Source organism: Chionomys nivalis, chromosome 16 (assembly GCF_950005125.1).
Source record: "Chionomys nivalis chromosome 16, mChiNiv1.1, whole genome shotgun sequence".
Classification (NCBI taxonomy): Eukaryota; Metazoa; Chordata; class Mammalia; order Rodentia; family Cricetidae; genus Chionomys; species Chionomys nivalis.
In genome coordinates, this window is record NC_080101.1 from 12,123,454 (window position 1) to 12,135,789 (window position 12,336).

Sequence of the window (12,336 nt, forward strand, 5' to 3'; positions counted from 1 at the left end):
GTGACTGTGTGTACAAGGACATTTGTACTCCCAACAGAAGGGCATGGGTGAGAGCTGCCATCACTACTATAGCAGTCCAGGCCCAGACCCATCATGCCCTGGCATCATGGAATCCCAAAAGAAGATTAAATAACAAGCATAGGAAGGAAGGGGATAGAAGGGCAAGCAAATGTCCTGCAGCATAGGAAGTCTGCAGATGTGGTGGTGTTAGGAGGGGAACTCAGTGGCTGGATGTGCTGTTGACCTGTATCAACCATGTGCCATCAATGGTTTTATCAGCACCATCATGGCTGCCTTCTTGTGGTTTGGTTGCCCACTTGGTCATTGCCATTTTTAGTCAACCCATTTGACCTCTTCCTGTGGTCAGCAAGCAGACCTGCACGTGTGCAAGCCCACTTCCCTCCAGTGCAATCGTCTTCTTTTCTCTTTTGCCCTTCATTCTTGTTCCATCCATTACAAATGTTCATATATATATATATATATATATATATATATATATATATATATCCTTATAACCAGCAATTCCCCAGTCCTAGCAGGTTACACACACACACACACACACACACACACACACACACACAGATCCGTGCACAGCCAGTGAACTCCTTAATGAAGAAAGTTAGTTAAGAAAGGAATTAAATCATCAGGAAGTCCCAGCACTCGGGAGGCAGAGGCAGGCAGATCTCTATGAGTTCGAGACCAGCCTGGTCTACAAGAGCTAGTTCCAGGACCGGCTCCAAAACCACAGAGAAACCCTGTCTCAAAAAAAAAAAAAAAAAAAAAAAAAACATCAGGGAATTCTAGAGGGGAAGGTTAGTGGGCTACACAACGTTTTCAGGCGTAGAAGAGCTAAAAAGTTTATTTTCAGCAAAATTATAATGAATAGGGTACAGATTGTTTAAATCAGTATATCTCTTCTCCCAGCATGCATAGAATCAGGTAGCCAAGCAACCTGTCCTGACTTCCATCAGTGATGAACAGCAATGTGAATCTGTAAACCAAATAAACCCTTTCCTCCCTAACTTGCCTTTTGGTCCTGGTGTCTCGTTGCAGCGACAGGAACCCTGACTAAGACAGTGGCTTAGGTCTATAACTGCTTTTACCTGTAAACTATGAGGTCCTTTCATTTGCTGTGATAAAAAACAAATCATGGCATGTAAAGGCAGCACAGTCGTCTGGGAGGTGAAAGACGGATTGCATGCATCCCCAAATGATCCATGTTCCTCAATTACATTTCAAATAATTCACGATTGAGAGAAAACTTTTATGTTTTATTTTTCCGAGTGAAAATACCCACATTTCTTGAAATAAAAATCAAAATATGCTTATTTGAAGCTCTGTGAACATAACGAACTATTAAATTGGAAATTCATTCTTCAGGTTGGTAGATCCTGATAATATGGCCATCCTTTCTGACGGAAGCATCGTCACTTCAGCATCGTGTTTCTTGGCAAACGCCCAAGCCTGGCCCACCTAGAGCACAGTGTGCTCCACCTCCATGACCCGTGCAGGCGGTTACTGTTTCCTTCACAAGGAATTGTCACATCTTCATGAACTGTGACTTTCAGTCCTGGCACGGTGCTAAGTGAAGTATTCAGACTGGAGGAAGGGTTAGTTGGGAAAGACTTGAATGCCTTGTCTTTGGAGGGGGAACAGGGTTTTAACTCATGCAAAACAGAAGTGTCACCATTTGCTCTCTGTGTGTCCGCTGCAGGCAGAGCAGAGGCTAGTGCGTGCTCTGCCCTCGAGAACATGCTACTGTTATTGTGAGTGGGAGCGGACAGTCTTTCTAATCACCTTTTTTCCGGACAAGTATTACTAAAGGCGGTTGCAGTTACACTGTGAGTCTCTAGCTCTCTGAAGAGGGAGACATTGTTGCTACAACAGTCCGAGATCCACTCTAGCACAGGACATCCTACCTCTAGACTTCCTGGGCTGGATGCAGTCCGTGAGTTATTTTCTGGATTTATTAACAATAAATATATTCAAAGCCACCTATGCCTCCACTGCTTTCTCAGCTAAGGACTTGAGCAAATCCTTGTAGACGGTGGAGTTCATGAAGCGGGGGTAGGAGTCTCTGTGCATGAGGGTGTAAATCTGAAGCTGGGCATCATCAAATATGTGCTGGGAGGGATCCACCATGTTTCTGTTGATGCCTTCCCGTACTCGGGAGTCCAAGCTGACCTGTGGGCAGAAGCAGAGCTGAATGTGTTACTTCTCTTGTAAAACCATCCAAACACCATAATTGTTTTAGCTTTCGAAAGACCCCAAAACAAACAAGATCTCCCAAAGTCTGAACTGCTGAGAGAAACTGACAGGTGAAGGAGTGGCCCCAGTAGGTCTGTGGGGCAGGCTGCTGCACCAGTGCCAGAGGACTCTGTAGGTCATACTGAGGGGCCATGCTCTGTATTTCTCATATGTCATAAGGAACGCTGGCTGCTGTAGAATATCACACACTGCTTTGCTTCTTCTAAACAAGTGTGAGATGGCCTTTAAAGATGGAAGGTGGTGAGCACGGACTCATCCCTGTTAATGGAGGCAAAAACCTGGGAGCTGCAGGTGCCCGACCAGCTAGAAACTGGGTGTAGGTTCCTGGTGTGGGTCCAGGCTAAAGGAAGGGGGTCTGTAAAGTAAAGGGCTCCATCAGAGCCTGGAGCCAGTGGTATCCAGGCTTCCATCTGAAGGGACTCTAGCCCACTTGAACAGGTGACTCTGGCAAGCCTTGCCCCTCTCCCCCATTCCCTGTCTTGATAAAACCTGTTAGATTACGTTCTAGAAGCTAGCCCCCAAACTCCATTCCCTTATTTGGCCACTCCCTCTTCCCGAGGCTGACTACAAGGTCCAGCCACCAAATATTGAAGTCCAGCAATCCAAAGCCCCCTTTGGCTCACCTAATCTCCATGCCCAATTAAAGTAAACACTTCGTCTTAACACAGGGTTTTTCCCTTGTATGTTTACTGTCATTTTCCTATGGGTCATATCTGTCTCCTCTCTATCCTCACTATCTCCTTTGTCCTCTGGGACAGATACCCCTCTCCACTTTCCCCTGTTCCCTTCTCCTTCTCCCTCTATCTCCTGTCTGTGTCTCTTGTCCCTGCCCTCTGTCCCTTTGGGACAAATAAATCTCATTTGTTCTGCTGACACCTTCACTAGCCTAGCTGTCACTGCTGTCTCTATAGTAAGCTAAGTGGGAATTCCTATTAATGAACTCTTCTTGGAAAGTCAAAAATGGTGGTTGTTTCTAGGCTCGTTGGTTTATAAGGTTTGTTTGGTTGGTTGGTTGGTTTTCCGAGACTGGGTTTCTCTGTGTAACATCCCTGGCTGTCCTGAAACTTGCTCTGTAGACCCAAATGTCCTTGAACTCCAAAGGTCGCTTGCCTCTGACTCCCGAGTGCTGGGATTAAAGACATAAACCCCTACCACCTGGCTGTTTATAAGTATTTTTATTAGAAATAAAGTGTTTGAATACTAGCAAGCCCTTTCAAGAAAACCACCCATTCTCCCAGTTTAGTGCCCTATGTATCTCTTATTTTCTTTCTTTTTCTACCTGCCCACCCATTCCTTCGATATTCATTTCTCTCTTCCCCTGTCCCTCTCCCCTCCTTTCTGGACAGTCTCACTATATAATGTAGATCTTGGTGTGCCAGCTGTTCAGATCACAGGCGTGAACCACTGTCCCTCTTCTTTAACACAGTAGTCTCTCTCCTTCCCTCCACCACGCCCTGTGTTGCCGGATTTGTGTCACCGCTTCCCTCCTGACCTTCTGGAGTCTGCCCACCACCTCTCCCAACACATTCCGTAAGTTGGCCAAGGGGCTCTTTCTAAAGTGCAAACCCCATCCTGAGACTCGGCTGTGCCCTGCCCTGGTTTGCTGGATTAAGTTCAAAGTGTAGCTGTCCCACGACTCGTCCATGGTCATTTGCTTCCTGTAATTTCCAGACCCATCTTACTCTTCAACTCCACAGGTGTCTGAACCACTTGGGATTTAAAGAAGGAAGGACCTAGTGTTGTGATGATCTGTCCTGTCAACTGGTTACCTTGTCCCCTTGAGAGACAAGCCTCTCCCCCATTCTGCCTAGGCAAGTGGATCTTTAGCTTCATCCAGCCTCCTCTCCCCTTTTGAAGAGGTGGCTGCTGCCATTCTCTCTCTCTCTCTTCCTCCTCTCCTCTTCTCTCCCCGTCCCCCTCCTCCTTCCTTCTATAACCCACTACATAAACTTTATATCCAGATTCTCTCTGCATAGTGTGTCTGTCTGTCTCACCTGCCGTAGTCTCCCTCCCACCTGAGACCCACCGAGGTGGGGAGTGGGACCGGCTGCCCCCCGTGGCCCACCGCTGCCCTGCTCAGGTCACCCGATGAGGTCTCCCACCTGCCAAGGGGACCCAGCCTTCACCGCTGACCAGCCCGCTGAGGTTTCTGGCCAGCTGCTGCCCCGCTGGGGACACCCGCCATTTTTTTTTAGAGAATAACACCTAGAAGGGTCTTGTTTTGTTCTGTCTGGGTCAACCTCTCCCTCCACTCTGCCTGATGAGGTCCACTAGAGATGCTATAGTGAGCAGAACTGTCTAGTGGGGAATTCAGTCACAGGGCCACACTGGTATTTTTTACTTCAGAAAAGTAAAAAAAAAAAAAAATTTTTAAAGTTATAAAACAAGGCACAAACAGAACCTAATTTTGGATAGCTCTGCCATGAAGCTCTTTTTTCTTTTCTTTTCTTTCTTTCTTTTTTTTTTTTTTTTTTTTTTTTTTTTTTTTTGGTTTTTCTAGACAGGGTTTGGGTTTCTCTGTAGCTTTGGTTCCTGTCCCGGAACTAGCTCTTGTAGACTAGGCTGGCCTCGAACTCAAAGAGATCCACCTGCCTCTGCCTCCCAAGTGCTGGGATTAAAGGCGTGCGCCACCACTGCCCGGCAAGAAGCTCCTTTTTCTAGGTCTGCTGCTGTCCACCACAGCTCTGGTAATTTGCCGGCACCCGGTACCGGGGGGAGCACCCGCTGCTGCCACGGTCATTGCTCATATACTGCAACACCCTCGCCCGTGGCTTCACTGATCCTAGTCCCAGGATGTCCTCATTCCCTTGTGCTTCTGACAATTTCCTTTTCATTATCCTTTGTCTAGCTTCCTCCTCTCTTCCTATGATTCATTCACTGCAGTCCCACACTGAGATGCTGGACCATCATCATACCACGGATGCTTGTGGTTCTGTCCGCCTCTGTGAGGTCCCTGACCACAGAAGAGAAACTCTGCCTTATTAACCACAGTCTTAACAGAACACAGCAGGAGATAACCTTGCTTGTGAAATTGTTGATACAAGGCACCTGGATCCAAAAACATGGCGACTTTCAGTGCTGCAGATTTGAAGAAACATGTGCTAAGATTAACTTGCTTAGTCTCACTTTTATGGCGTTTGTTCGTGATGTTAACACAACGCCGTGGGGGAGATCGTCACAGGTTCAGTATTTTCAGCAATGCTGTAACTAGAAAGACACCCCAGAAAAAAACTTTACTCAAAATAGTGGAATAACTCTACTTGAACGAGTGTTTATAGGGTACGGTGTTCTTAAACAACAGGAAGACTGGAAAGTACTTATCTAGCATGTGGGCAGCCCTAGATAATCCTCAGAGCCACAGAACAGAAAGCAGAGCAAAGCCAAGTGTCTGTGTGAGGGCTAAAGCTTCTGTGAATCATGGACGCTTAAAAAAAAAAAAAACCAAAAAAAAAAAAACAACCTAAAAAATCCTTCACACTTTTCTCTGAATCCTCAGGACCTAAAAGCTATGATTGGGAGGAGCCCAGGGCAGTGCTTTGAACTATCTCTACGTGTGCAAGCAGCGTGTGACCAAACACAGAAGCAGGCAATTTAGAATGGCTTTCAGGAGACAGTTCTGCAGACACACACCTCTTTAGGAGACAGAACAGAAATGTAGTCTTCATAGATTATCCTGGCTTTCTCCTCGATGGCGCTTTGATTTGCTTCCCTCTTCAGCTCTTCACAGGCCATCCAGAAAAGCATGTTTTCTTCGCTGAACTCCGTCCGGAGAAATTCCCGGAATGCGTTTCTTCCAGCCGGAGTGACCATTAGGTTATCAAAGGACTGGGCCCAGGCACAGACTTCTTCCAGAGTGGGAGTGGGGCTGAGCAGTGGTCCAAAGGAACAGAAGGAAGATGTTACTGCTGGGGAATCCAGTTTTCGTCGCAAAGTTACAACATACTGCTATAAAACACACAAATGTTTGGCCCTTCCAGAAAGGGAGAACACCCCTCTCATTTCCTTAAGCCTTTGGCTAAAACACTTACAAGCCGGATTTGTATTTATTGGAGTGTGTTGTAGCTTCATTTTTTGTTTTTCTTTTTTGGTTTGTCAAGACTGGGTTTCTCTGTGTAACAGCCCTGGCTATTCAGGAACTCACTCTGTAGACCAGGCCTGCCTCTGTTGGGAATCAAAGGCATGAGCCTTCATGCCCAGAGCATTCTTGTGCAACCTTACAGCCATACTTTGTTTATGGTTGACAGTACTTTTAAATTACAGAAGCAAAGAAAAATCCTGCAGCCGCCTGACCCCAAACCTCTCAATTATCTCAGACAGAGCTAAGTCACACTTCACACAGGCCCAGCAGAACATGAATGGGCAATGCCCACTGGCTGCTTTTTAAGATCTATGTGCCATTTGAGAAAAAGAAAAGAACATACATGATACATTCCCAAGTGAGGAGGGGTGGTGCCGTGATTCTCCATGGCCACTGTGTCTGTCCTGAGTTCCCAAGTGATGGCACTGACATAACCTTGTGTCAACAGGCAGGGACTCACCACAGCCTTTGCATAACTTAGTCTCCAGACAAACCTGGCAGACCAGGAAGTCTTGCACTGCTGAGAACTGCTTAGGTAATGGTTGCTTCAGACAACTCCTAGATCAGATAAGAGGTTTTACCTTGCTGAAACTGCTGAACTAAAGGTATCTTTGGCATAACAATAAAAAGACTTTTGCAGTTATGAGGCAGTCAGTTCATTAGAAGCTGACTCTCCAGTTGCTGCTAAAGCGTAAAACATTCTGGAGTGACCCAACTAACACAGAGCACAGACAAGACAGTGACAATATGATTGGCTAGGAAGATGCCCTTGCCCTTAAGAGCCAGCCATGATTGGGTAAGGAAAGCAATTCACCCCAAGAGGCCTGCTGGGCTTCACTTCCGGTTACCCTCTTTGAGGGGTTTTTGTTTTTCGTTTCTGTTGGTTTGTTTCTTGTTTTGTTTTATTTATTGTTGTTAGTCTTTTTCGTTTTTCGAGACAGGGTTTCCCTGTGTAGCCCTGGCTGTCCTGGAACTCTGTAGACAAGGCTGGCTTCAAACTCATAGAAATCTGCCTGCCTCTGCCTCTGCCTCCAGAGTGCTGGTGTTAAAGGGTGTGTACTACCACTGCCCTTGAGTTTAAATGCACTGAGATCAGAAAAAGCCTATTTAACAGTGATCCTTAGTATCTCCCTTCTTTTGCCTTTTCACAGTTCCATATCTTCATGTTTCATTGAAAAATGTATTCTGTAGCTTTTAAGATTTTTATAAGATGGCAAATACATTGTTCTCTGTGACTTGCTTTTCCCATCTTGTTAAGATTTACCCACACTCCTTGTGAGTAGGATTCTCATCTCACTTCCTGTTTTTATATGGATTTTGGCATCCCTGGTAATAAGAGCCTCTCAGATATGTGTATCAGAAATGGGTCCTTGTTGTAATATGAGCGGCAGGGCTGCGTCCCCGGCACCCGGCAGCCCGCATGGCTAGCTTATGCCCCGAAATAATTACACAGAAACTATATTCTTTTAAACACTGCCTGGCCCATTAGTTCCAGCTTCTTATTGGCTAGCTCTTACATATTGATCTAACCCATTTCTAATATTCTGTGTAGCACCACGAGCTGGCTTACCAGGAAAGATCTTAACCTGCGTCTGTCTGGAGTAGGAGAATCATGGCGATTCACTGACTCGGCTTCTTTCTCCCAGCATTCTGTTCTGTTTACTCCACCCACCTAAGGGTTGGACTATCAAATGGGCCTAGGCAGTTTCTTTATTAATTAACCAATGAAAGCAACAGATTAATACAAGACCCACCTCCATCAGGTCCTTGGACTGGAGAGATAGAACTTAACTCAGCAGTTAAGAGAACTGGTTTCTCTTCCAGAAGACCTGGGTTCAATTCCCTCCCAACACCTACTCGGTGGCCTGTTGGGGCCCTAGGCACTCATGTGGTACACTGATACACATGCAGGCAAAACATCTACCTATACATCTCAAAATAAATTATTACTAAGAGAAAAAATGGCTCCTTGTAGACTTAACTTAAAATGAGGTCACTATTCGAGGCATCATCTGGGATGAAACTGAAACTCTCATTAACAGAGCAAATTTGGTATAGACATGAGCAGAGAGAGAAGCTCTGGAACACATGGAGAATATGGTCATGTGACTGGAGCAATGTGTGTAGTGGCCAGTGAACCCCAGAGGTGCAGGCAGCTGACCAAGAAGAAAGTCTGCTCCAGGGCCTGTAAATCAATACAGAGAAATCTCTGTTGACACATGATCTTGGATTTCTTGTCTTGGAACTGTGACATAAAAGATTTTTGATGTTTTAAGCTACCCAGGTTTGAATACTTTTTAATGGCAAATAAATTTAGAAAGTTATCACAGTTTAACAGTCTGGAACTATTCAGACCATTTCCTTATGTCTAAGTTTCTGGGCCACATGTTAATATCTCTTTTTCTGTATGGAAGTGGGACTTCACTCACTAATGCTTAATCCCAGCACTTGAAAGACAGAGGCAGGCAGATCTCTGTGAGTTCGAGATTGTTCTAGTCTATATACTGAGTTCTAAGACAGCTAGACAGCTAGGGCTACTTAAAGAGACCGTGTCCCCGGCTCTCCCCCACCAAAAAAAGGAGTAACTAAATAAAAACCTAAGTATTGAGATTTATGTTTGCTCTGTTTATTGTATTCTCAGCATTCCATATTTTGATATGATTACATTTTCATATAGTTATGTTATTTCTTAAAATGTATTGTGATTTATTTATTGAGGATGTAATGAATTGATAGTGATCTTAGAAATATCAAACAGGATAGGATTTTGCTGTATATGTTTTAAAAACTCTGGACTTTGGTTTTAATTGCTTTGGGGCTAGTAGTACAGTCTGCTGAATACTGATCCTAGTAATATATCCAGACAGTTTACAAAAGCCAGGCCAGGATGGTGGTGCACATCTCTAATTCCAGTACTTCGGAGACTATGGAAGGAAGATTGTACATTTGAGGCCAGTCTGCTCTACATATTGAGTCCCGACTTTGAACAAAACTTTTTAAAAGGGCAGTGATCATAGCTAAGTGGTAGAGCGCTGCTTAGCATGTGCAAGGCCCTGATTTGATCCCTGGTACTGTCCCAAACCCAAACAATGCAAGCAAAAATCAATCAAAAAAAAAAAAAAACAAAAAACCACAAAAAGAAAAACCAAACTTCATGAGAAAAAGCATATTCAACAGTTACAAATATTTTCTGTATGCTTGAGAATTTTTTTCAGATGGCCAAAAGTAGCTCTTACAGAAGCCGTGCAACTTGTTTTTAGCAAAGACTATAGCTAGTTAGTTTGTCTAATTCTCCATCCTTTAGGGTAGCCATGTGGTGGCAGGTTTGTGAATATACTCTAGAAACTTTTGTTTACTTTGGGAACTACAACTTACGCTTGGTAACTGACTTAATGAGTTTTGTTTTTCAGGTATTTTATTATTTCCTTATTTTTTGTATGACATTTTAAATACATGCAAAAACTAAGGTTTTTGCAATGGGAAACTCCACGATCTACAAATCAGAAAGATAAATCTTGTATTGTTTTGTTTTATTTTACTTTGGTGATGCCAATCGAACACAGGGCCTTCCTTGTGCAGGCTGATTAAGGGTGAAGGGTGTACACCAAGGTTTTGATACGTATATGTCCTAGTTAGTTTTCACTGTCGGCTTGGTCCAGCCTAGAGTCACCTAAGGAGAGGAAAGCTCTGGGGAGGAACTGATTCTATCAGACTGCCTTGTGGGCATATCTGTGGGAAACTCTCTTGATTGGTGATTGACATAGGAGGTCCCAGATGACTGTGGGCTGCACAATCCCCTGGGCAGACTGTCTCAGGCTGGTTAGGGAACTGAGCCTGAGTGAGCAATTTAGCATTGATCTTCCATGGTTTCTGCTCTACGTCCCGGTCTGTGAGTTCCCTGGTTTGCGGTGACTGCACAAAACAGCAAGTGGGCCTTCTTCCAAGTCGTCGCTTCAGTTCCTGTCCTGACCTCCCTTAGTGATGGACCACGCATGGGAGAATAAGCCAAAAAATTCCTTTCTTCCCATAAGAAGTCAGGCACAAAACTGACTGGAAGATTAAGCGTAATTAATAGTGAACGAGATGACTGCTAGTATAATTAACTTCAAATGCCACTTTAAAAAGCCAATATAATGTTATTTTTACCTAAAATGTTACAACAAATAGAGTCACACAAGGCAAATGCAACTAATTATGTGTACCTCGTATCTGAGCATATGACAGCAAGTGGCACCAAGCGTATGAGTACCTAACACCCGAGCAGATGGCAGCAAGAGGAACCAAGTGTATGAGTACCTAGTACTCATTGGCCGTGACTTGGAACAAAGCCATGGTGTGGGAAGTACTTCTGTATGTTTTATTAGTTAATGAATAAATAATCTGCATTGACCTGTGATAGGGCAGAGTAGAGCTAGGTGGGGAAAACTAAACTGAATGCTGGGAGAAAGAAGGTGGAATTAGAGAGATGCCATGTAGCCACCAGTGGGGAAAGGGAGCTGCTAGCTGGAACCTTGCTAGTGGGCCTCAAGTCTCGTGGTAAAATAATGGAAATGGGTTAATTCTACATGTAAGTGCTAGCTAGCAATATGTTTAAGCTATTGGCCAAACAGTTTTGGAAATGATAGAGTTTTTGGGTGATTATTTCAGGTCAGGGCAGCTGGGAAATAAACAAGCGGTCTCCTACTACAAAGCCAGGCCAAGCTACTTCCCTTTGGCCAAATTCACTCTCCTATTCAGAATTCACAGCCACCCTTGGCTGGCTTAGCTACAAAAACTATTATCATTCTTGTTTTACACACACACAAATGAAGGCAGCATGTGGCCATTATTAAGCCAAAGCTGGAGGTCACACAAACAGGACAATCAGCTTTGTGCACGCAGCTGCATAGCGCTTGGGAGCCATGGCACAGAATACAGCACCCTGGGGTCTGTGAGACACCTGCTGTTTCTGAACAAGAACAGCATATACTGTGTGGAGTGGGGCAGGGTATTGCTGGATCTCCCAGACTTTGAAAACCTGGGCAAATATACATAAGGTAGAGATGAAAAGCAGTTTACACAACAGAGACGGGCTACTCTCCTATCTCCAAAGATAAACAAATTAATAGAGAACTATTTGAACAATGCTATTAGGATATTTGTCTAATGTCTGCAGTTATAAAGGCCTCATATTAAGAACAGTTATAAAGGGGCTGGAGAGGTGACTTGGCAGTTGGTAGCGCTGACTGCTCTTGCAGAGGAGTAGGGATTGATTCCCAGCACCCACGTGGTCGCTCACAGGCTTCTGTAACCCCAGTACCAGGAGACACGACGCCCCTTTCTGATATCCATATGTACCGAGCATGCACCTGGTGTACATACATACAGGAAAGCAAAATACTCACATATATGAAATAAATGTGTAAGAAAGAATAAAATAAAGAATAGGTGTAAGAATAGTTAAGTGAAGGTAACTCCATAGGAAATTTGATAAAAGAAGAAGAGTCGAGGGAAGAAATATAAAGGGAAAAGCAATATGCAGCTGGGTGTGGAGGTTGCACACCAAAACCCAGCAAGAGGAGTGACAGGAAGTGAGCTGGCAACACACTCCTGCATCAAATACCCCCAAATTAAACATTAAAAATGGAAACATAAAATTAAAGGCCAAAACTTTACATTATGTATTTTTTTTTTCAAAACACTTAGATTTTTAAATAGCAGATTGCTAGTGGTTTCCACTGAATTCAAACATTCTGCTTCAAGGAAAGGGAGGCTCACAGTCCCAGGCTTCCAGGTTCTGCAGGGAGGGGGAGGCTCACAGACCCAGGCTTCCAGGAAGCAGAAGTATGAAATAGACACAAGGCGCTTCCTTGAGACTGTACGAGCAGTCATGACTGCTAGGCAGGGCCTCTTAGTGCCCCTCTCCCAGGCCTGTGAGCGTTCAGGGGTGCAGCTCTTTTTGACCTGTCACCTGTGCTGAGTGGGCTTTGGAGATGAATCTGCCTTGGAGG

General features: G+C 44.5%; 1 protein-coding gene across 5 annotated transcripts in view; it reads right to left on the reverse strand.

Annotated features, from left to right (window-relative positions):
- Positions 1-897: 897 nt before the first annotated feature.
- Positions 898-12,336, reverse strand: part of Rgs20 (regulator of G protein signaling 20) — a 73,112-nt gene continuing 61,673 nt past the window's right edge. For all 5 annotated transcript variants that reach the window (XM_057790602.1, XM_057790600.1, XM_057790603.1 and 2 more), the window contains 2 exons: positions 5,899-6,133; positions 898-2,184 (listed from right to left, as the gene is read on the reverse strand). In XM_057790602.1, coding sequence (XP_057646585.1) covers positions 1,996-2,184; positions 5,899-6,133 — 424 coding nt within the window. In that variant the 3' untranslated portion in view covers positions 898-1,995. The remainder of the gene's footprint in view (positions 2,185-5,898; positions 6,134-12,336) is intronic.